The 22,722-nt window shown below is 39.1% G+C and overlaps 1 protein-coding gene across 6 annotated transcripts in view; it reads left to right on the top strand.

The window, feature by feature from the left end:
- MIA3 (MIA SH3 domain ER export factor 3) overlaps positions 1-22,722 on the top strand; it is a 63,016-nt gene that overhangs the window by 26,518 nt on the left and 13,776 nt on the right. For 3 of the 6 annotated variants that reach the window (XM_044943157.2, XM_025286072.3, XM_044943159.2), the window contains 9 exons: positions 14,900-15,031; positions 17,843-17,864; positions 18,579-18,667; positions 18,917-18,994; positions 19,078-19,188; positions 20,219-20,290; positions 20,469-20,573; positions 21,253-21,375; positions 21,486-21,597. In XM_044943157.2, coding sequence (XP_044799092.2) covers positions 14,900-15,031; positions 17,843-17,864; positions 18,579-18,667; positions 18,917-18,994; positions 19,078-19,188; positions 20,219-20,290; positions 20,469-20,573; positions 21,253-21,375; positions 21,486-21,597 — 844 coding nt within the window. Of the gene's footprint in view, positions 1-13,562; positions 13,852-14,899; positions 15,032-17,842; positions 17,865-18,578; positions 18,668-18,916; positions 18,995-19,077; positions 19,189-20,218; positions 20,291-20,468; positions 20,574-21,252; positions 21,376-21,485; positions 21,598-22,722 lie in introns of those variants that run through there. The other 3 variants (XM_044943160.2, XM_044943161.2, XM_044943158.2) reach the window with 3 other exon arrangements.

Below are 22,722 nucleotides of genomic sequence, written 5' to 3'. Positions count from 1 at the left end.
CATTTAGATCTTTATATTCTCTCAACAGGGCTTTGTACTTTGCCGTGTACAAGTTTCATGCATATTTTGTTTATGTATGCCAGGTATTTCATGGTTCTTGATGTTCTAAATGGTATTTTTTTACATTTTGTTTGCAATTTTTTGCTGATATGTAGAAATACAGTTGAATTTTTTGTACTGACCTTACTTATTATCTTACTAAATTATCTATTATTTCTAAGGGGGGGTGTAGATTTCATAGGATTCTCTGTGTAGATGACCATGTCATCTATGAATAAACACCTTTTTAAAAAGTCAGATTAATTAAAGCATAATTTATATCTAGTAAAATTCACCCTTTCTGTATGCAGTTCTGTGTTTTCACATTTTTTTCAAAGATTTTTGTTTTCACCCTTCTCTTGCCTCTCTTTCTAGGACTCTAACTGTATTTCTGTTAGCTCATTTTATGTAGTTCCACAGGTCACTGAGACTCTGTTCTTTGTTGTTGTTATTTAGTCTTTTTATGTACTTTAAGTACTTTTTATGTAATTTAAGTATTTCCTGTTGCTACTTTAAGTTTATTGATCTTTTGTGGTATCTTATCTGCTCTTAAGCCATCAGGTAAAATTTTGATTTTGGTTATTTTATTTTTTAGCTCTAAAAGTTCCACTTAGTTTTATTTTATATCTTCCATTTCTCTCCTCAGTATAGTCATTAAAAAAAAATTCTTAAATATATTTTTAAATGATTCTTTTAAAGCCCCTTAAAGGCAATGACACCCCACTCCAGTACTCTTGCCTGGCAAATGATGGAGGAGCCTGGTAGGCTGCAGTCCATGCGGTCGCTAAGAGTTGGGCACGACTGAGAGACTTCACTTTCACGCATTGGAGAAGGAAATGGCAACCCACTCCAGTGTTCTTGCCTGGAGAATCCCAGGGACTGAGGAGCCTAGTGGGCTGCCATCTATGGGGTTGCACAGTCGGACACGACTGAAGCGACTTAGCAGCAGCAGAAAAGCTAACATTCTGTCATCTCTTGCAATTTCTTGGTCTATTTTTGTAGGTTGACTTATCTCTTATATGGGATACATTTTTCTGCTTTTTTTCATGTCTAGAGGTTTTGTGTGGTGTTTTTTTTTTTTTTTGGTTTGATTGTTTTTCTTTTTGGATACTAGGTACTGGGAATGTGAATGATGGGTGCCTGGATTTTGGTGGGTTCCTTTAAAAAAGTGTTGAAGTTTGTTTTTCTAGACTGTTAAGTTATTTGAAGATCTGCTTGATCCTTTCTAGACTTATTTTTAAGATTTGTTGCGAGGTATAATAGTAGTATTTACTCCAGGGCTAGTGTTTCCCTACTATAATGATGTTATTCTTCTGGAATCTACTAAATGCCCTGAGCATTCATTAAGGTCAATTCATGCTGACTAGCTGGAATACAAATGTCTCCCAGCCCTACATTAACTGGAAATTGTTCAGCTTCCAGCCTCCTTGTAAGTTGTTCTTTTTGCCTGTAGTTGTTCTTTGCTGATCCTCAAGGAATCTTGCTTATACAGGTGCTGCTTTGAATTTAGCCCACGACTGAAGGAGACATCTTGCAGATTCCTAGAACTCTTTTTTCTCTGTAGTTCTCATCTTTCCCTGTAACTGTCCATGCATGTGTCAGGCACCTCAGCCTCCCTGAACTCTGATCTCTGCTTCCTTGGCAAGATTGGTATATTCTGCTTACCTTCCCCTACATTGCTGTCTAGAAAGTGCCTCCAGGTAAAAAGCTGGGTGATCCCAGGGCTTAACTAATGTGTTAGCCTTTCCTCAGGAGTCACAATTTTGTGTTACCTCTTGTTGTCTCCCTGAAAAACTTTTTTTTTTTTTTCCCATAAATTTTGTCCAGTTTTCTAGTTATTTTCAGTGGCAGGGCAAGTATCAGATCAGTTAACTCAGTCTATACATGTCTTCTTTTTGTTTGTTGTATTTTATTTGTTTGTTCAGTGTATTCATTAAAGAGACAGGTTTGTTTGGCTGCTAGGAAGTACCATAGTGTGGGTTTTGCTAACTGCATTCCTCTAGAACAATTGAACATTTTCCCTTGTTGTTTATATTTCTTGGTAATTGCTTAGTCATATTGGGAGTCCAGATTCAATATCATTTTTGTTTGGCAGGAATACTTAATAAAAGATGTTTGTATACTTCCATCAGGAGGCATCTGTTGTCTATATGTCCCTCTTTTTCTTGATGTTACTAGCAATTGGTGACATTGATTAGAATGTCTGTATTATAGGCTGTAGAATGGTAACTGTCTACTTATAGCATTCCCACATCATTTAAAGGTTGGGACACTTCTACAAAGAGAAACTTAATAATCAACTGTTCTTTATACTGAGATTGGTTTGTATAGTTAAGGCAGTACAAATATTTGATTCTTTCTGTTTAAGTAGTTTTCAAAATAATGAGTTGTCTTACCAGCATTATCCAAAGATGCCCCAAAGGTTTATGTGTGTTTCTTCTAACTCTTTTCTAAGAATCATTATGATGCATGAATTTTAAAGTATTTGGTTTGTTATAATCCACAATAGTTATTATTCTTATCAATGCTCAATCTCTCCCATTTTTGGTTACTGGGAGCCTCTTTAGCTTTGCTCCTGGGCTCTTTTGACATCATCTCATGGTCATTGATACCTTCCTTGCTTTCTAGTGTAACAAGATGTTCCAAGCTCATTTTGTACATTTCCTGCCCAGATCTTGAAGGAGCTATTTCTCTAAAGGGTCTTTTTTTCCTTTCACTGGGAAATGGTATTCAGAGGCAACATTCTGGATACTAAGATCACTTACTGCTTTAGAGTTGGCCATCATTTCTAGGCCTTTTCAGAGGACAAAGCTAGGATATAAGGGAGGTTTTTTGTGTGACTGTTCATTATGATGCCATTTAGATATTCCCAATCAGAGTTCCAGATGCTAATGGAATTTTACTTAAGCACATCTATCTGATATTGTATTTTTTTTCTCCGATGTTGGAAACCCCAGTTTTTAATGACATCAACATAATTATTTATTTATCTTATTTTACAATAGTCACATAACAGTATTAAAAATACCATATCAACACTACCACCCACAATGTGTTGCTGAAAATATCACAAGGATATTTTGCAGCTTGTTTTGTCTTTAACCTGTATCCCACTGGGGTATCCTTGAAAATAAGCCTTTTATGTTGTCCTGCCATTAAGTTGACATAGTTAGCTTAGTTGTTTCATTTTTGCTTTCAATTTTTAGGGATTTTTTTTTAAAAAGATTTTTAAATTTTATAATTTTCTAACATATTTACAAGAGCCAAAGTCAATTTGTAGAACAAAGTCTGTTCAGAGAAGTCTAACTTTTGTCCTATTTCCATCCAACCTGTTGATGTGTTCCTCTATAGATAATTTTAAAATTAATTTCATTATCTGCCCGGCCATTAAAAAATAAGCAAATGATTTCTGCATCTGGGCTTTCTATGTGGTGCTAGTGGTAAAGAGCTTGCCTGCCAATGCAAGAGACATAAGAGATGCAGGTTCAATCCCTGGACCAGGAAGATTCCCCTAAAGAAGGAAATGGCAACCCACTCCAGTATTCTTGCCTGGAGAATCCCACGGACGGAGGAGCCCTGTGAGCTACAGTCCATGGGGCTCGCAAAGAGTCAGACATGACTGAGCGACTTTCACTTTTCTGCATCTAGCCAAGATAGATTTATAAATACCAGCTTTACTCTCCTAACTAAAACAGCTAAAAAGAAAAAAACTGAGACAAAATACATGACACAACAGTTTTCAAGTCATCAGGCAACAAAAAACAGTAGCTTCTGAAAGCTGGAGAACAGACGCCATGAGGTTTACCATTGTCACATCTCACTGCGTTGAGAGACTTCCCAGGCTGTGGCACAGAGAGGAGAACCCCTGAACTGAGGAAATGGAGCTGAAAGTCCAGGAGAAGCAAAGCAGCCTGGATTCACAAGGTGGAAGCCCAAGAGTAGAGCTACACAGAGAGCGAGCCCTGGGGATTTCCGAAAGGCCCCTGAGTATTCACCAGAGTACTGATCACACATGAGGGTGACAGACGACTTAAGGGCAGAGAGTGACCTTGATCTGGTGAGTAGAAGAGACAGTTGCTGACACAGGGCCAGGAATAGTACCTCGTAATTCTAAGGGAATTGGGTAGAGTCTCAGAAGGTTCTTGCCTCAGCCTAAATGCTGTTCATGTCCTCCTTAACAAATCTTAAAAGCAAGACTCAATAGAACCAAACTGTTCCCCAGCAATTTACCTGCCTCTCAGAAAAAAGCTTAAGAATATCTGGTGCATTGGTCAGGGTTCTCTAGAGAAGCAGAACCAGTAGGATATACATACAAGAAGAGATTTATTTTAAGGAATTGAGTTACAAATGGAGGCTAAGAAGTCCCACAGTCTGCAGTCTGCAAGCTGGAGACCCTGTAAAGTTGGGCTGTAATCAGTCCAAGTCCAAAGACCTGAGAACCAGGGGAACTGATTCTTCCCTTGGTCTGAGGGCCTGAGAACCAGGAGCACCAGGAGCAGAAGACTGATGTTCCAGCTTGAGCAATCAAGAAGGAAGGGACAAATTTTTCCTTCTGCATTTTGTTGTCTTCAGGGCCTTGATGGATTGAATGATCCCCAGTCACAGTGAGGAGACCAATCTGCTTTACTTATTGTATCAATTCAAATGCTAATCTCATCTGGAAACACACAAAGACATACCCCAAATAACATTTAATCTAGGTACCCTGCTGCTGCTGCTGCTATGTCACTTTAGTCGTGTCCGACTCTGTGTGACCCCATAGACGCAGCCCACCAGGCTCTCCCATCCCTGGGATTCTCCAGGCAAGAACACTGGAGTGGGTTGCCATTTCCTTCCCCAATGCATGAAAGTGAAAAGTGAAAGTGAAGTCGCTCAGTCATGTCCAACTCTTAGCGACCCCATGGACTGCAGCCCACCAGGCTCCTCCATCCATGGGATTTTCCAGGCAAGAGTACTGGAGTGGGCTGCCACTGGGTACCCTAGGATCAGTCAAACTGATGTAAAAAATTGACCATCACATTCATTCACAAAGTATGGCATCCTGTAAAAGATTATCAGGCGTGCAGAGGCAAGAAAAGATGACCTGTGATAATGAGAAAAATCAGCCAAAGCCAACAAAGAACTGTCAGAGATGTTAGAATTACATGATGGTATTAAACAGTTATTACTGCCATGTTTCAGATATTAAAAAAGTTAAGGTGGAGACCTGAAAAATATTTTTTAGAAAAGATCAAGTCAGACTTCTAGAGATGAAATGCCTCTGGTGAAAATATACTGTGTGGGATTAATGCTAGACTAGACATTGTTGATGAAAAGATTAGTGAACTTGAAGATACAGCAATAGAAGACATCTAAAAGGATAGGGGGGGGGGAAGAAAACTGAACAGATTATCAGTGAGCTGTGGGGACACTTTTCAAGCAATCTAATACATTTAACTGGAATCCCTGGAGGAAAGGATAGAGAGGTGTTTAGAAAATTATTTGAGGAAATAAAGGATGAAAAATTTCTAAACTTTATGAAAGCTGCACCTACAGAGCCAAAAAGTTCAGTGAAACTCAAGTATGAAAAGCATGAAAAAACTACACAAAGATATGTGCTTGTGCTCAGTTGCTCATCATGTCCAGCTCTTTGTGACCCCATGGAGTATAGCCTACTAGGCTCCTCTGTCCATAGAATTTCCCAGGAAAGAATACTGGAGTGGGTTGCCATCTCCTCCAGGGGATCTTCCTGACCCAGGGATCAAATGGACATATATAATAATCAAATTGCACAAAGTAAGTGATAAAGAGCAGTATTAGCCAGAGAAAAGAGATATTTTAGAAACTAAGATAACATTGACATCAGATTTCTTATTTGGGAACAAGGCATGGGAGAATATAGTAGAATAATATCTTTTAATATACTTGAGAAATACTGTTGATCTCCAACATTATACGCAGCAAAATATTTTTCAAAAATGAAGACTCTTTCCCCGCCCCCCCACCTCAATATACAAAAGCTGAAAAAATTCACCAGGATACCTGCACCATAAGAAATGTTAAGGGAAAACCTTTAGGCATAAGAAAAATGACAAGAGACGGATATAATGAACCTACACAGAGTAGTGATGAATGCCAGAAATGGTAGGTATATATGGCTAAATATATAAAACCATTATCTTATTATTTAAATATCTTTAAAAGTTAATTTTCTGTTTAAAGAAAAATATTATCAGTGTATAATGGGGTTTACAAAATATGTAAAGAATAATATATATGACAACAATAGTATTTATACTGTTGATCAGGAGAGAGAAAGGGTGATAACTTGTAGAAGTCTTATTGCATACATGAAGTAGTACAGTATCACTTGAACATAGACTGTGATCATTGATCATTTAAAGATGTATAGTATAATAGTATAGGTGTATAGTATAGTATGGGCTTCCCTGGTGGATCAGACAGTAAAGAATCCACCTGCAATGCAGGAGATCTGGGTTTGATCCCTGGGTGGGGCAGATCCCGTGGAGAAAGGGATGGCAACCCACTCCAGTAATCTTGCCTGCAGAAAGCCATGAACAGAGGAGCCTGGTAGACTACAACCCATGGGATTGCAAAGAGTTAGATACGACCAATCAACTAAGCACACACACATATAGTATAGTATAAACTCTAAATCAGCCGCTAAAACAACAAAACAAGGAATTACACTTAATAAATCAACAAAGATGATCATTAGTATCATTAAAAAGACAATCTAAAAGAAGGTAGAATAAGAGGAAAAAGGGAACAAAGAACAGATGGGATAAATATAAAAAAAAAGATGCTGGGCTTAAAATTAACCACATCAAGCCACAGACTAGAAGGGAGTCATTACAAAGCATGTATCTAATAAAGGACTTATATCCCGATTATATGAAGAACTCTCAAAATTCACTAAGAAAAAACATAGGCCAGTAAAATAACAGTTCACCAAAAAAGATGTGGATAGCAAATAAGCACTTTAAAAAAATAAAAAGCTTAACATCATTAATTATGAGGAAAATGCAAATTTAAACCATCATGACTAAATAATGACTGAAATTAAAAACACTTCCCCAAGTTTTGGGGAAGATGTGGAGGGACTCATACACTGCACATGGGGATATAAAATGGTACCACCACCTTGGAAAATAGTTGGTCAGTTTCTTAGAAAGGTAGGCATACACCTGTCAAATGATCTAGCCATTCTTCTACCAACCACAAATTATACATCCATAGAAGGCCTTGTATATCAAGGTTTGTAGCAGCTCAGTTTGCAAAAGTCAAAAAGTGGAGGGGAAAAAATGTCCATCAGCTGGTTAGTAAGTAAATGAATTGTGGTTTATCCATACAATGAAATGCTACTCAGCAGTAAAATAGTAATGACTTATTGATCTATGCAGCAACACAGATGAATCTCAAGTTATACTGAGTGAGAGAAGCCAGAGAAAATAGAATACATAGTGAATTATTCCATATATATAAAACATTAGGAAATGCAGACTAATCAATTAGGACTGAAATTCTGCTTGGGGACAGGGAGGAGTGACAAGTGGCAGGAGGTGGGATTACCAAGGGGATGATGAGACTTTTGGAGGTGAAGGGTATGTTCATTATCTTGAATGTGATGTTTTCATACATGTATTCATCTGTCAGAACTTATCAGATTGTGCGCTTTAAATAAGCGTAGTTTATTACATGTCAGTTTTACCTAAAATTCTTCTCATATATATATATACACACACACACACACACACATATATGAAATCAAACCCTAGCGGTATATAGAATTATTTCATTTCTTTTTTCCAGTTTCATACTACACTTGACCCTTGAACAATCCAAGTTTGAATTGCCTGGATCCCTACTTATACATGTTTGGTTTTTTTTCCACTAAATGCATACTACAGTGCTACACAGTCCACAGTTGGTTGAATCCTCGGAGGCAGGAGGACTCTTGCCTAAGGAGAGCCCACTAACTGTGAAATATATGGGGATTTTTGACTGCACCAAGGGTTAGTACCCCTAACCTCTGTGTTGTTCAGTGGTCAGCTGTATATTTTAATGTATTCAACAGTTGTTCTGTCATTGGACAGTTTGGTTATTTCCAATCTTTTGTTATTATAACAAGGCTTTGTACATATATCTTTCTAGCATTTGTTATTCTGGTTCTAATATCTTTGAGACAGATCTTTAGAAGTGGGATTGTTGTGTCAGAGGTTATTACACGGGTAGCTTTGGGGAGATGTTGCTAGATTCTTGTTGATAGGGGTTTGTATCATTTTGTATAATGATCAGTAATGTATGAGAGTACCCATTTCCTCTGCATTCTCTCACTAAAAGAGTATGTTGTTAAATGTTTGGATCTTGCCAATAGAAGTGAGAAATGGTATCTCAATATAGGTTTAATTTGTACTTCTTTTATTATGAGTGAGACAGAGCATGTTTCCCTATGTCTGTGAGCTCTTCTCTTCCTACTTCTTTCCTGAAGACTATCTTCATTTTTTTCTGCTCATTTTTCTGTAGGCTTGCTGGCCAGCTTCTCTATTTGTAAAGTTCTTTATTCTTTAGGAATATTAACCCTTTGTAATAAATTTCAAATAATGTTTTCCTCGGGTTTTCACTGTCAAACTTTGCTTATTTTAGTCCAAGGGCTGGATGCTTTTTTTTTTTTAATTTCTAAGTAATCAAGTTCACAAATCTTTTCCTTTAGATCTTGAGACATAATTAGGAATGTTTTCCTCACTCCTAGTAATCAAGAAAACTAACCAATTCGATCACATGTACCACAGCCTTGTCTAACTCAATGAAACTATGAGCCATGCTGTGTAGGGCCACCCAAGATGGATGGGTCATGGTGGAGAGTTCTGACAAAATGTGGTCCACTGGAGAAGGGAATGGCAAACCACTTCAGTATTCTTGCCTTGGGAACCCCAAGTATGAACAATATGAAAAGACAAAAAGATAGGACACTGAAAGATGAACTCCCCAGGTCAGCAGGTGCCCAGTATGCTACTGGAGATCAGTGGAGAAATAACTCCAGAAAGAATGAAGAGACAGAGCCAAAGCAACAACAGCCAGTTGTGGATGTGACTGGTGATGGAAGTAATTAATGTCCGATGCTGTAAAGAGCAATATTGCGTAGGAATCTGGAGTGTTAGGTCCATGAATCAAGGGAAGGAAGTGGTCAAACAGGAGATGGCAAGAGTGAACATCGACATTTTAGGAATCAACAAACTAAAATGGATTGAAATTTCACTCAGATGACCATTATACCTACTACTGTGGGCAAGAATCCCTTAGAAGAAATGGAGTAGCCATCATAGTCAACAAAAGAGTCTGAAATGCAGTACTTGGATGCAATCTCAAAAATGACAGAATGACCTCTGTTTGTTTCCAAGGCAAGCCATTCAGTATCACAGTAATCCAAGCCTATGCCCCAACCAGTAAAGCTGAAGAAGCTGAATTTGAACAGTTCTATGAAGACCTACAAGACCTTCTAGAACTAACACCCAAAAAAGATGTCCTTTTCATTATACAGGACTGGAATGTAAAAGTAGGAAGTCAAGAAATAAGTGGAGTAACTAGCAAATTTGGCCTTGGAGTACAGAATGAAGCAGGGCAAAAGCTAATAGAGTTTTGCAACGAGAATGCACTGGTCATAGCAAACACCCTCTTCCAACAACACAAGAGAAGACTCTACACGTGGACATCACCAGATGGTCAATACCGAAATCAAATTGATTATATTCTTTCCAGCCAAAGATGGAGAAGCTCTATACAGTCAGCAAAAACAAGACCAGGAGCTGACTGTGGCTCAGATCATGAACTCCTTGTTGTCAAATTCAGACTTAAATTGAAGAAAGTAGGGAAAACCACTAGACCATTCACGTATGACCTAAATCAAATCCCTTACGATTATACAGTGGAAGTGAGAAATAGATTCAAGAGATTAGATCTGATAGAGTGCCTGAAGAACTATGGACGGAGGTTCGTGACATTGTACAGGAGACAGGGGTCAAGACCATCCCCGAGAAAAAGAAATGCAAAAAGGCAAAATGGTTGTATGAGAAGGCTTTACAAATAGCTGTGAAAAGAAGAAAAGTGAAAGGCAAAGGAGAAAAGGAAAGATACACCCATTTGAATGCAGAGTTCCAAAGAATAGCAAGGAGAGATAAGAAAGCCTTCCTCAGTGATCAATGCAAAGAAATAGAAGAAAACAATAGAATGGGAAAGACTGGAGATCTCTTCAAGAAAATGAGAGATACCAAGGGAATATTTCATGAAAAGATGGGCTCAATAAAGGACAGAAATGGTATGGACCTAACAGAAGCAGAAGATATTAAGAAGAGGTGGCAGGAATACACAGAAGAACTGTACAAAAAAGATCTTCACAACCCAGATAATCACGATGGTGTGATCACTCACCTAGAGCCAGACATCCTGGAATGCGAAGCCTTAGGAAGCGTGACTATGAACAAAGCTAGTGGAGGTGATGGAATTCCAGTTGAGTTATTTCAAATCCTAAAAGATGATGCTGTGAAAGTGCTGCACTCAATATGTCAACAAATTTGGAAAACTCAGTAGTGGCCACAGGATTAGAAAAGGTCAGTTTTCATTCCAATCCCAAAGAAAGGCAATGCCAAAGAATGCTCAAACTACCACACAATTGCACTCATCTCACACGCTAGTAAAGTAATGCTCAAAATTCTCCAAGCCAGGCTTCAGCAATACATGAACCATGAACTTCCAAATGTTCAAGCTGGTTTTAGAAAAGGCAGGGGAACCAGAGATCAAATTGCCAACATCCGATGGATCATGGAAAAAGCAAGAGAGTTCCAGAAAAACATCTATTTCTGCTTTATTGACTATGCCAAAGCCTTTGACTGTGTGGATCACAATAAACTGTGGAAAATTCTGAAAGAGATGGGAATACCACACCACCTGACCTGCCTCTTGAGAAACTTGTATGCAGGTCAGGAAGCAACAGTTAGAACTGGACATGGAACAGACTGGTTCCAAATAGGAAAAGGAATATGTCAAGGCTGTATATTGTCACCCTGCTCATTTAACTTATATGCAGAGTACATCATGAGAAACGCTGGGCCAGATGAAGCACAAGCTGAAATCAAGATTGCTGGGAGAAATATCAATAACCTCAGATATGCAGATGACACCACCCTTAGGGCAGAAAGTGAAGAAGAACTAAAGAGCCTCTTGATGAAAGTGAAAGTGGAGAGTAAAAAAGTTGGCTTAAAGCTCAACATTCAGAAAACTAAGATCATGGCATCTGGTCCCATCACTTCATGGGAAATAGATGGGGAAACAGTGGAAATAGTGGCTGACTTTATATTTTTGGGCTCCAAAATCACTGCAGATGGTGATTGCAGCCATGAAATTAAAAGACGCTTACTCCTTGGAAGGAAAGTTATGACCAACCTAGACAGCATATTAAAAAGTAGAGACATTACTTTGTCACCAAAGGTCCGACTAGTCAAGGCTGTGGTTTTTCCAGTAGTCATGGATGGATGTGAGAGTTGGACTATAAAGAAAGCTGAGCGCCAAAGAATAGATTTCCTTTAGGATGGACAGGTTTGATCTCACAGTCCAAGGGACTCTCAAGAGTCTTCTTCAACACCACAGTTCTGGACTGTGGTGGAGCTCCACAGATGGACTGCAAGGAGATCCAACCAGTCCATCCTAAAGGAGATCAGTCCTGGGTGTTCATTGGAAGGACTGATGTTGAAGCTGAAACTCCCAGTATTTTGTCCACCTGATGCAAAGGGCTGACTCATTTGAAAAGACTCTGATTGAAGGCAGGAGGAGAGAGGCTGAGATGGTTAAATGGCATCACCAACTCAATGCACATGAGTTTGGGTAAACTCCAGGAGTTGGCGATGGATAGGGAGGCCTGGTATGCTGCGGTTCATGGGGTCGCAAAGAGTTGGACATGACTGAGCGACTGAACTACACTAAACTGCTTCTTGGAAGAAAAGTTAAGACAGCCTAGATAGCATATTAAAAAGCAGAAACATTACTTTGCCAACAAAGGTCTATCTAGTCAAAGCTATGGTTTTTCCAGTAGTCATGGATGGATGTGAGAGTTGGACTATAAAGAAAGCTGAGTGCCGAAGAATTGATGCTTTTGAACTGTGGTGTTGAAGAAGACTCTTGAGAGTCCCTTGGACTGTGAGGTCAAACCTGTCCATCCTAAAGGAAATCAGTCCTGAATATTCATTGGAAAGACTGATGTTTAAGCTGAAGCCCCAAGACTTTGACCATCTATGCAAAGAACTGACTCTTTTGAAAAGACCCTGATACAGGGAAAGACTGAAGGCAGGAGGAGAAGGGGAGGACAGAGGTTGGATGGCATCACCGACTCAATAGATATGAGTTTGAGTAAGCTCAGGGAGTTGGTGATGTTAGGGAGGGCTGGAGAGCTGCAGTCCATGGGGTTGCAGTGAGTCAGATAGGACTGAGTGACTGAACTGAACTGACTAATCAAGAAATTCATCCGTATTTTTTCTTGTACTTACTTGTTCTCATTTTTACATTCAGGTTTCTGACCTAGTTGGAATTTATCCTTGTGGACAGTGAGGAAAAAAAAAAAATCCCATTTTTATTATTTTCTACTTGGTTATCTAGGTATGTCAACACCACTTGTTAAAAAGTCTGTTTTTCTCACAGCTGAATCTTACTGTACTATAAATTGCCAATGTAGTTCGGTCTATTTCTAGAAAATCTATCCTGTTCCATGGTCTGTCTGTATGTATTCTTGGGCCAGTACCATACATTTTAAATTATGGAGCATGCCTTAGCCCACTACCCCCGCTTCTATTTCTAGCTTTCCCTGCTTAATTGTTCTTCTGAATTGACTTTATATTCAACTCATAAACATACATATCTTTAAACATCTAAAAACGTCAGCCCCTCCACCCCTCAGGGTTAAATAGTTTTATTATCTTCCACCCTTAGAACGCGATTTCCAGACTGTTGCTTGTCCTTTTCCACAAATCCTAAAACGGTAAAATGTGGGACTCAGAACTGACCCCGCTGGCATACGTGTAATGACAAGATTCCCTAGAATTATACTTCTTGAGGGGCATCAGCGAGAACGTGGGCGCATTACGAACATTAGGAAGCCTGAAAGGGAAAAAGTGAGCCGGAGACCGCAGAGGGCCGGGAAGGAACCTGGCCCTACGTCGCGGCCGAGGCGGAGGGTGGTCCGTCAGAGGGACCGGGAGCAGCTGGCGTCTCAGCACCTGGAGATAAAAGGGTCCAGCTCTGGGCAGGCGTGAATGGGCCACCTTTCTCCTTTACCCCAGCCTCAGCTGATTGTCCTCGCAACTCCCGGGCCGAGGGAATCGCGCTTTCTCTCCCAGTTGCTGAGCCGTTCCGTCTCCCCCTCCTGTTTGGTGTCTTTGCTTTTTATCCCGGCCCGCTCGACCGTTGGTTTCTTCCGCCGTGGCCCCGCCCCCTGCAGGCCCGGCCCCCGTAGGCATCGGTACTTCCGCCAGGGGCCGTGTATTATGACGTGTTTTGTAGGAGGCGCGGGGCAAAAGTGCCAGCGGCCGAGGAAGGCGAAGTTCAGTCCGAGTTTCCGCCCCCTGAGCCGGGTCTTTTCCGAAGGAGGAAGCGGTGATAGGGGTTTTGGTGCTGTCCCACCGGGAAGCGTCGGCCGCGCTCCGCTGTCCCGTCACGATGGACTCAGTACCTGCCACTGTGCCTTCTGTTACCTCTTCCTCGGGGGACCCGGAGCTTCTGGGACCCCTGTCGGGGCTCTGCGCAGCACTCATAGCCAGACTCCTGGAGGTGACGGCCCTCTCCCCCAGCTCTGGCAGGCGGGTGGACGAGTTCTGAGCGGAGTGGGTGCCCTGACCGGGCGGAGGAGAAATAGTGTGTCAGGCCGGAGGCGGGCAGGACGTTCCGGTGCTGTTTAAGGAGATAGTGGGAATGTATTTGAGAAGGTTTGGTGGCGTTTTCATTTTTTAAAATTGACTACTTATGATGTGGCAGGGAGTGTGTTGCTTTCGACTGTACTGCTGCTGCTGCTAAGTCACTTCAGTCGTGTCCGACTCTTCGCGACCCCATGGACTGCAGCCTACCAGGCTCCTCCGTCCATGGGATTTTCCAGGCAAAAGTACTGGAGTGGGTTGCCATTGTACAGTCGTGGTCAAAATAAGCGAGCATCACGTCCCTGCGGGTCCTTTTCACTTGACCCATGACACCGTTGGGGGATGGGGTCAGTACAACAGAAAATAGAAACGGAGAGGAGTGTAATGCCCTGTTTGTAATGAAACAGAGTTTCTAGGAACCAGTTAAAATTCAGAGCGGTCTATCTAGACCAGTTATCAGGAACTGTTTGAGGTTTCTCAGTGTTTGTCTTTATGTAAGTATAAAACAGTTAAGACTTAAGATCTCAGAGGAAAAGCTAATTGTTTGTGGTGTTCATTATCACTCTTGTTTTATTAGCACCCGTAAAAAACTTCTATAGTAATGTTTCGGTTTTTTTTTTTAATGTGGCTTCTCAAATCATACAAATCAACTAAGAGGAAAAGGGTGATCCAGGGGGATTCTAGCCGTGTGTTGGGCAAAATGGTGTTTTGGAGACTGCTGCGAAATGGAAATATATGTGCCACATAAAGAGATTGAGATTTATAATGTTTAAAAAGACTTCAAGCAAACAGAAAAGAGGAGGCTGCCAATATCTTCTTTTTATTTAAGCAGTGGAAATACTGAAGAACGTTCAGGGGATCTCTGTCTAATGGACACAGAATTAGATTTCTGTGGATGATTCTTTGTGATGCTTTATTGTAAATTCCTTTCAGGTTTCCCACTATTTCTAATGTTTCTCTTCCAGCTCCTTGCTACATTGCCTGATGATGTCCAGCCTGGGCCTGATTTTTATGGACTGCCATGGAAGCCTGTACTTATCACTGCCTCCTTAGGAATTGTTTCATTTGCCGTTTTCTTCTGGAGAACTGTCCTTGCTGTGAGTAAATTAATTTATACCTTTAGACTCATTAAAACAGGAATATCACTGGCCCTTTTGCTTTTAATTACTAACTTGAACTCAAATGAATGCTTATAATCCAAGCTAACATTATAAAATAATTCAGTGTAATCTTTGTTGGTAAAGACTTAGGTGAACAAGATGACATGTGTATAATCTCAGTGGGGAAACTTTAGTTTATAAATCAGAAGCCTTAAAAATGTTCATGTCCTTTTGTATAGTATAATACCATGTCAAGTAATCTATCCTAAAGAAATAACCAGTCATAAAATATATACGGGGTGTTAAAAATGGAACCATATTAATTAGAGTGGAAACTTGACAGAACCTGAATGATCTGTTGTGGGGGCAGGTTATTAAATTATCGTACATCCATATAATGAGATATTAGGCAGCTCTTAAAATTTATGTATTTCAAAGACACTGGGGCACAGAAAATGCTCACAATTTAATGTTAAGTGGAAGAAAGCCACAACCAAGACTTTATAGTGTAGATAAACTGTTTATTATGTAAAAACATATATATGCACAGAAGAAATGCTGCAAATGGTAAAAATATATATCAAAAATAATTTTTCAGTCTTTTTCCTTACATATATGTTTCACATATTTTCTAATTTGATCATATGCTGTTGTGTTCAGAAAACATCTTTTTATTTGAAAATACAGATTACATAGTGTCCAAAGACACCATTAAAATTTTTATTCCTTAGAGTCCTTTTCTGTGTGTAATTTGTCTTTCATGCTTATAGGTGTATGTATTCTCGTATAGATACATACTTAACGATTCTATTTCATGGTCATCTAATGTAACTGGGGGAAAAGTCGTTCTGTATAAATGAGCTTTGCAGATGAAAAGGTTTCAGTTGAAGCTTAGCAGTTATAGTGGCCAGAAGGATTTGATGCATGCATATCTTTCTAAAATTGAGTCTTCTGGTTTCCTAATTCTCTCAGACATATCACTGTTGATAAGCTTTCTCTCCTTGCACAAGTGATTGTAAAATGATTTTAAAACAAAGGTCTTTTGCCTGGATTGTTGTGAAGACCCCTTAAATCTCATGGGGCTTTTCTTCAGCTATAAGGAAAAAAGATAGCGAGAACAGACAGCAAAAACATTTTCTATTTTCTAGTCTTGATTCTCCCATCTCAAAACCTCTGACACAAGGTTGTGTAGGCTTTATGTGCTAACTGCTGCCCCACAGTCTCAACATTTGGGATCTCGTTCCATACTCTTGTTGCCTGCTTCTTGCTTCTTCCTGCTTTCTCCTACCTGTTGATTGGGGTGAGAGGAGGATAAAGGAAGCTTACTTTCTCATTAACAAGGCTGTGACATTAGAGAAATTGTCATTAGTTTCTGTGTTGAAACTGAATGTAGTTTCTTGTAGCTGCTGCTGCTAAGTCACTTCAGTCGTGTCCGACTCTGTGCGACCCCATAGAAGGCATCCCACCAGGCTCGCCCGTCCCTGGGATTCTCCAGGCAAGAACACTGGAGTGGGTTGCCATTTCCTTCTGCAATGCATGAAAGTGAAAAGTGAAAATGAAGTTGCTCAGTCATGTCCAACTCTGTGCGACCCCATAGACAGCAGCCCACTAGGCTCCTCCGTCCATGGGATTTTCCAGGCAAGAGTACTGGAGTGGGGTGCCATTGCCTTCTCCGAGTTTCTTGTAGAGAGCATCATTAAAATGGTGTTAGATACTATAATAATACTGAGATATCGTGGATGATTTGTGGACTGATCTGAGCATCTCATCACCATTTATGACGTTTGACCAAGGGAGTAGGTTACAGAGACATTCAGTAATACTTTTTAAAAAAAATTAAGTACTGCTTGGATTTTATTCTGTAATTCAGTGCTGACCCTAGGGGATGATTTAGAAGATACTGGCTGTTATTTCTCTTGTTGCTTGTGTATTTTCCTGTTGTTGTTGTTTAGTTGCTAAGTCTTGTCTGACTTTTCCCTCTGCAGTCTTTTCCCTTTTAGATTTATGACCTCAATTTTTAGAGAGTTGGGAAAATCAGATGGTCTAATGTATTTGATTTCTAAATTCACCCAGTAGCCAACTTTGATTAGGATTTCTAAGATGTTTTCTGGTGGAAGAAGCATATCTTAGTTCCCTGATTATGCCTTTAATTTGTTTCCTCAAAGTCTTTTTCAGTTATCTTTGTTTCTAGATCTCATTCTGGCTATTTGGGGCTGTCAAATAAATGGTTTTGGGTAAATGAAGCATTAGTGTATTTAACGGGAAAATGTTACTCCTTTTTCACTTTTTTTAAATTGAGGTATAACAGACAAGTAATATTATACTAATTTCAAGTGTGTAAAATAATGATTTGATGTTTGTCTATATTGCAAAATGATTGCCAAAAGTCTAGTTGACAGTCCATCACCAATACATAGTTACAAGATTTTTTCCCTGCTTGGGATGGGAACTTTTAAGATCTGCTCTCTTAGAGTTTTCAGATATCTAATAATCCCTTTCCATTATGGAACTTAAGTGCTCATTTACTAAGATTGGTGCTCATTTAAAGAATACGTGAATGTATCTTTCATTGCAAAAATAAGGTATTTACCTTAGTGCATTTATCCATCAGGAACTGTTATGAAATATCACTACCAATTACATTTGAAATGTTTTAGCCTTTTCCTATTTTTTAATCCTGTGGATCCTTATGCTTAATCAAATCATTGTTAAATTTTCATTTGGTTATGATTTGACTGTTGTGTTAAGAACTATAATAATTCTATTAGTAAGATGTCTTGACATCAAGCTTATTTTTTTCTCTTTTAGGTAAAGAGTAGAGTATATCAAGGTAAATATTCAGGCTTATTTTGTTTTTGTGCTGTACCCTCAGTGTTGATATTTGATCTGAGTTTTATGTAAGCTGAAAGTAGAAATGGTGACATCTGATCTCTGATTAATTCCTGAATATTTTATTAATCCCGGGTTGTATGCTTAGATAACAGAGTAGATGGTGACGCTAGTAGGTGAGAGGAGATGAGGTGGAACAAATTGAGTGTAGGGAGAAGATTCAGTTTGAGCAGACTGACTTTGGATGTTGATGTAATGCAATTTATTACCTGTGAACATGTTCCTGTGCTAATGATTAATTCAATACAGTAAATATTTAAGTAGATAATTTGAGGAATAGAGCTATGTCAGTATGCTTGCATTTTCTGTTTCTATTTTCAAAAGAAATATATTTGAAGTGATCATATTTTCTGAGAAGAAAGATGTCCATGAAGGGGAAAGATACTGAGCTAAAACATTTTACTACATTTCTTATCTTTGAAATAAATTTGAAGTGGAATCTCACTGAAATAAGGGTTATTATTATATTTTTCTTAAATTTTAGTAATGTTTATACCCTTATTGCTATTAAACACAGATTTCTTTTTAAAAGCATAATAGTTCTGCTAAGTTCATTTACCTCAAAGTGCCAGATAACACGTCTTTGCTGCTAATACATTGGGTAATTCAGTTTTTAGTGATCATGATAATTTTATGGATTTCCCACCCTTTTTAGTCACTGAACAGCAAATTTCTGAGAAGTTGAAGAATATCATGAAAGAAAACGCAGAACTTGTACAAAAATTGTCAAATTATGAGCAGAAGGTATTATTCTTTCATTTCCTCTCCCCGCGTGGTTCTGTCTTGAGTTATTTCCTCCTGTCTTATAGTTCAGTTATTACAGTGTTTTTAAATCATATATTTAAGTTTCATTATCTCCTACAAATTCTTCAAATATGAAGCAGTCATCATACATGTCTTACTGCTTTCTTCTCAGCGATCTCCTATTTGGAGATAAGTTTTGATAGCTCTATAATTTATGTTTCTAAAGTTTGAATGCTTTATTTTATATAGATCAAGGAATCAAAGAAACATGTTCAAGAAACCAAGAAACAAAACATGATTCTTTCTGATGAAGCAATTAAATTTAAGGTAAAAATTTCTTCTTTTGGAGATTACATTCTAAAAACTAAAGAAAAATAATGAATGGTTGTTTTTAATCCATTTTTTGGTAGGATAAAATCAAGAGTCTTGAAGAAACTAATGAAATTCTGGGAGACACAGCTAAAAGTTTACGCGCTATGTTAGAGTCTGAGAGAGAACAGAATGCCAAGAATCAGGACTTGGTAAGAGTTTTGCTGTTAAGTGTTGCTATAATTTGGCTTTTAAACTATTTTGTAGGTTGGGTGAGATGAACTCTGCATTTTCCTGTGCTGGAACTAGAGTCATATTGAAAGTCAGGGAAGTGGAACCTACTTTTGTGCATTTCTGTGGGATTTTCCCAAGTTACTATTTTTATGGGCCTAGAAAACATTTTTTGTCCTCTGCCCTGGGTAATTTTCACATTGCTTGGCCCTGCCCTTTGACACATGTAGAGCAACGAAGAAATAGTTGCCCCTTTGTGTGGTCTTAGTACTTTGTTTTGATTTATTTTTGCATGTTTTGTTTCTAAAAATAAACTTTAAATACTTGAACAGTTTTCGAATTACATACAAAATGCAAAAATAATAGAGAATGTTCCCATATATTGCACACCCAGTTAAGCTTGATCACCTGATTGAGGTAGTATTTGACAGGTTTCTCTGCTATGAAATTAACCCTTTTGCCATCCTTTGCATAGTATACTCTTTGGAAGAAGGTGACTGTGCACAACCCACAGTTAAAGCATGAAGAGTTAGGCTCCATCTCCGTGACAAGGCAGAGTATCTTTGTAAATTTTAGAATTCTGTTTCTGAGATTTGGCTCTTCTCCCTCAAGTGCAGTCATTTTTAGTTTAGCAAGAGAAGCTTTAAGTGACTTTGGGATTTTTTTTCTTGACCACTAGGAAAATTCATTGATTTGAACTGGTCTAATCAAATTTTTTTTTTTTTTTTCATTTTTTTTGCTTTGACTTTTTTAATCTCATCATGTACCACATTATGTCATAACTAGAAAGTTGTGAATGGTATGAAACGTTTATATCGTCAGTATTTTCTTTCCTCATGTTTCTACATTCTTGACTTTTCTCATAGGCCAAAATTGGATCGTCTGCTTTTACTCAGTACCTAGGGGATAGCACTGGGATGTGTTTTGTTAATGTTTCTTCCTTTTATCATATATCCCAGTGTTTCTACTGCAGTCCTAAAACATTTTTGTGCCCTTTTTTCCCCATTGCAGATATCAGAAAATAAGAAATCTATAGAGAAGTTAAAGGATGTTATCTCAGTGAATGCCTCAGAATTTTCAGAGGTAAAGCTCTACAATTCCTGCAAGATAGTAATATGATATCTTAGTATTTTGAGGAGCAAACATTGATGTATGCTAGGAAATGCAAAAAACCAAAACTATATGAATTAATTGGGAAAGTGTAACTTTTTTGTGTGTTTTTCATTGGAATTACTGCACTAATAGCAGTGTTTTGCATTAGGTTCAAATTGCCCTTAATGAAGCTAAACTTAGTGAAGAGAAAGTGAAGTCTGAATGCCATCGGGTTCAAGAAGAAAATGCTAGACTTAAGAAGAAGAAACAGCAGGTAAAGGAAAGTTAGCATCATAGATTAAACTAGAAAACCAAGTATTATTACTTCTTGGATATGTTTTTAAGAAAATGAAGTATGTATGCAGAATTCTATTTTTAGGTATGCAAAGTATAAACTGTGCTCCCCAGATTGAGTGCATGTATACATTCTCCATCTGTTCTGGGTTTTCTGTTTTATACAGTTCCCTGTAGCTATCAGAATGTTTAGTCTTTGTCTCATCCAGCACCAACCAGTTACTAACTTGAGTAGCCTCAAGGGGGCGAGGGATTTGCGTAGACCAAAGAATGAGGTATTTGTCACCCTCCTCTGAGGAGTTACTGCCTCTCTGACCAAGGGAAGGTGACATGATGTGGGGTCTGGACCTGGTGGGCAGTGGGCTGCTGCCCTTCTGTTCCTACTGGGAGTGAGCTATTGGAACCGGCAGCGGTTTTCTGCAGGATGCAGTACACTAGACCAATGTCCTGACAGCCCTAGGTTCTCACTGCAGTTCTGAGTGTTGGAGCCACTCTCTCCTCTCCTTTTACCAAAGCCATAGCTCATAGTGAAAAGCCAGAGAGAAGCACTGTTTCTCTGTTTCGTTCATGTGGTCCCCGCTTCCCTGTCTTGTTCATGTGGTCCTGCTGCCTCCTCTGCAAACATAATGTTTGGAAATTCATGTATTTTAACTTTTCAGTTGCAGCAGGAAATCAAAGACTGGAGTAAATCACATGCTGAGCTCAGTGAGCAAATCAGATCATTTGAGAAGTCTCAGAAAGATCTAGAAGTAGCTCTCACTCACAAAGATGATAATATTAATGTGAGTTCATTTTCTTGAATACATGCTTAATTCTCATAAATTCTCATGAAATCTGTGCAGTTGAAATTGAGAGGCTGTTTCTAATAAATATCCTTTTGCTTCTTTTCTAGGCTTTGACTAATTGCATTACACAGTTGAATCGGTTAGATTGTGAATCTGAATCTGAGGATCAAAATAAAGGAGGAAGTGAATCAGATGAATTAGCAAATGGAGAAGTGGGAGGTACGATTGGTTTCTGGGAGGTTGGACCTCTTTGTGCCTTCTTGTCTTTAAGTACACCGATGCTTTTTTCTGCAGACTGAATTTCCTATTAAGGGTTCCAGCTGTAGATGCCTGTCACTGAATTTGTACAGTCAGTCCTCCAAATCTGTGGGTTTGCATCTGCAGATTTAGCGAACTGCGTTTTGAAAATATTGGGAGGAGAAAAATCCCATAAAGTTCCAAAAAGCAAAGTTTCAATTTGCTTCATGCCAGCACCTGTTTACTTAGCATTTACATTGTGTAAGGTATTATAAGTAACCTAGAGGTGAAATATGTGGGAGGGTCTGTGTAGGTTATGTTCAAATGTTGTTCTATTTTATATAAAGTACTTGAGCATCCATAGGTTTTGGTTTCCTGTGGGGGAGGTGTGGGGAAGGAAGTCCGGAGCCAATCTCTCGTGAACACTGAGGGGCTACAAGGCTTTGTGCACTGGGCCGAGGTGGTTACTGGGTCGTAGTACAGCTAGGCATGCGGTAAACACTGACATGGCTTTTCCATTCCATTGAGAGCTGGGTATGTGCACTGGCGCCAGAGCAGCATCAGTCCTCTCTCACTCCTCTGCATCCTGAACGTTCTTCAGTAGGAGAAACTTGTTTCTCAGCTTCATGTCTACTGTATCTGTAGCTCTGTGGTTTTAGGGCCGCAACCAGTTTTCAAAGTACTGAGCCGCAGGGAGCTGTAAACTAAGCAATGAGAGTGGAAGCTAAAGGGCAACAGTGTTTACTGATGAAGGAGGTATTTCTAGACACTGAATCCCGGGTTGAATGTTGCCCAATTGGGAGTGTTTTAAACTATACCTGGTAGCAGGTTCCAGGGGAGAGGAGAGGAGGGAGTCTTTCTAAAGAAGATATTTGACTGGGGGCGGGTGGGTCCAAGAGAGAAGAAAAGCTATATTTCACATATCCCTTCCTGCTCAAGAACTGCATGGATGTTTTTACTGTACAGACTGGGAATTCATTAATTTTTTCAACCTAACTTTGCAAATCTCTTGGAAGTCAAATAGCCTAATCAGTTCTTTGGGTTAGTTTGTTTTTTCTTTGAATGTTTGAACATGGTAATTGTTCGGGGGAAATCAAGGACATATAG

The sequence above is a fragment of the Bubalus bubalis genome, chromosome 5 (assembly GCF_019923935.1).
Source record: "Bubalus bubalis isolate 160015118507 breed Murrah chromosome 5, NDDB_SH_1, whole genome shotgun sequence".
NCBI classification, from domain to species: domain Eukaryota; kingdom Metazoa; phylum Chordata; class Mammalia; order Artiodactyla; family Bovidae; genus Bubalus; species Bubalus bubalis.
This window is presented reverse-complemented; position numbering and strand designations above follow the sequence as displayed.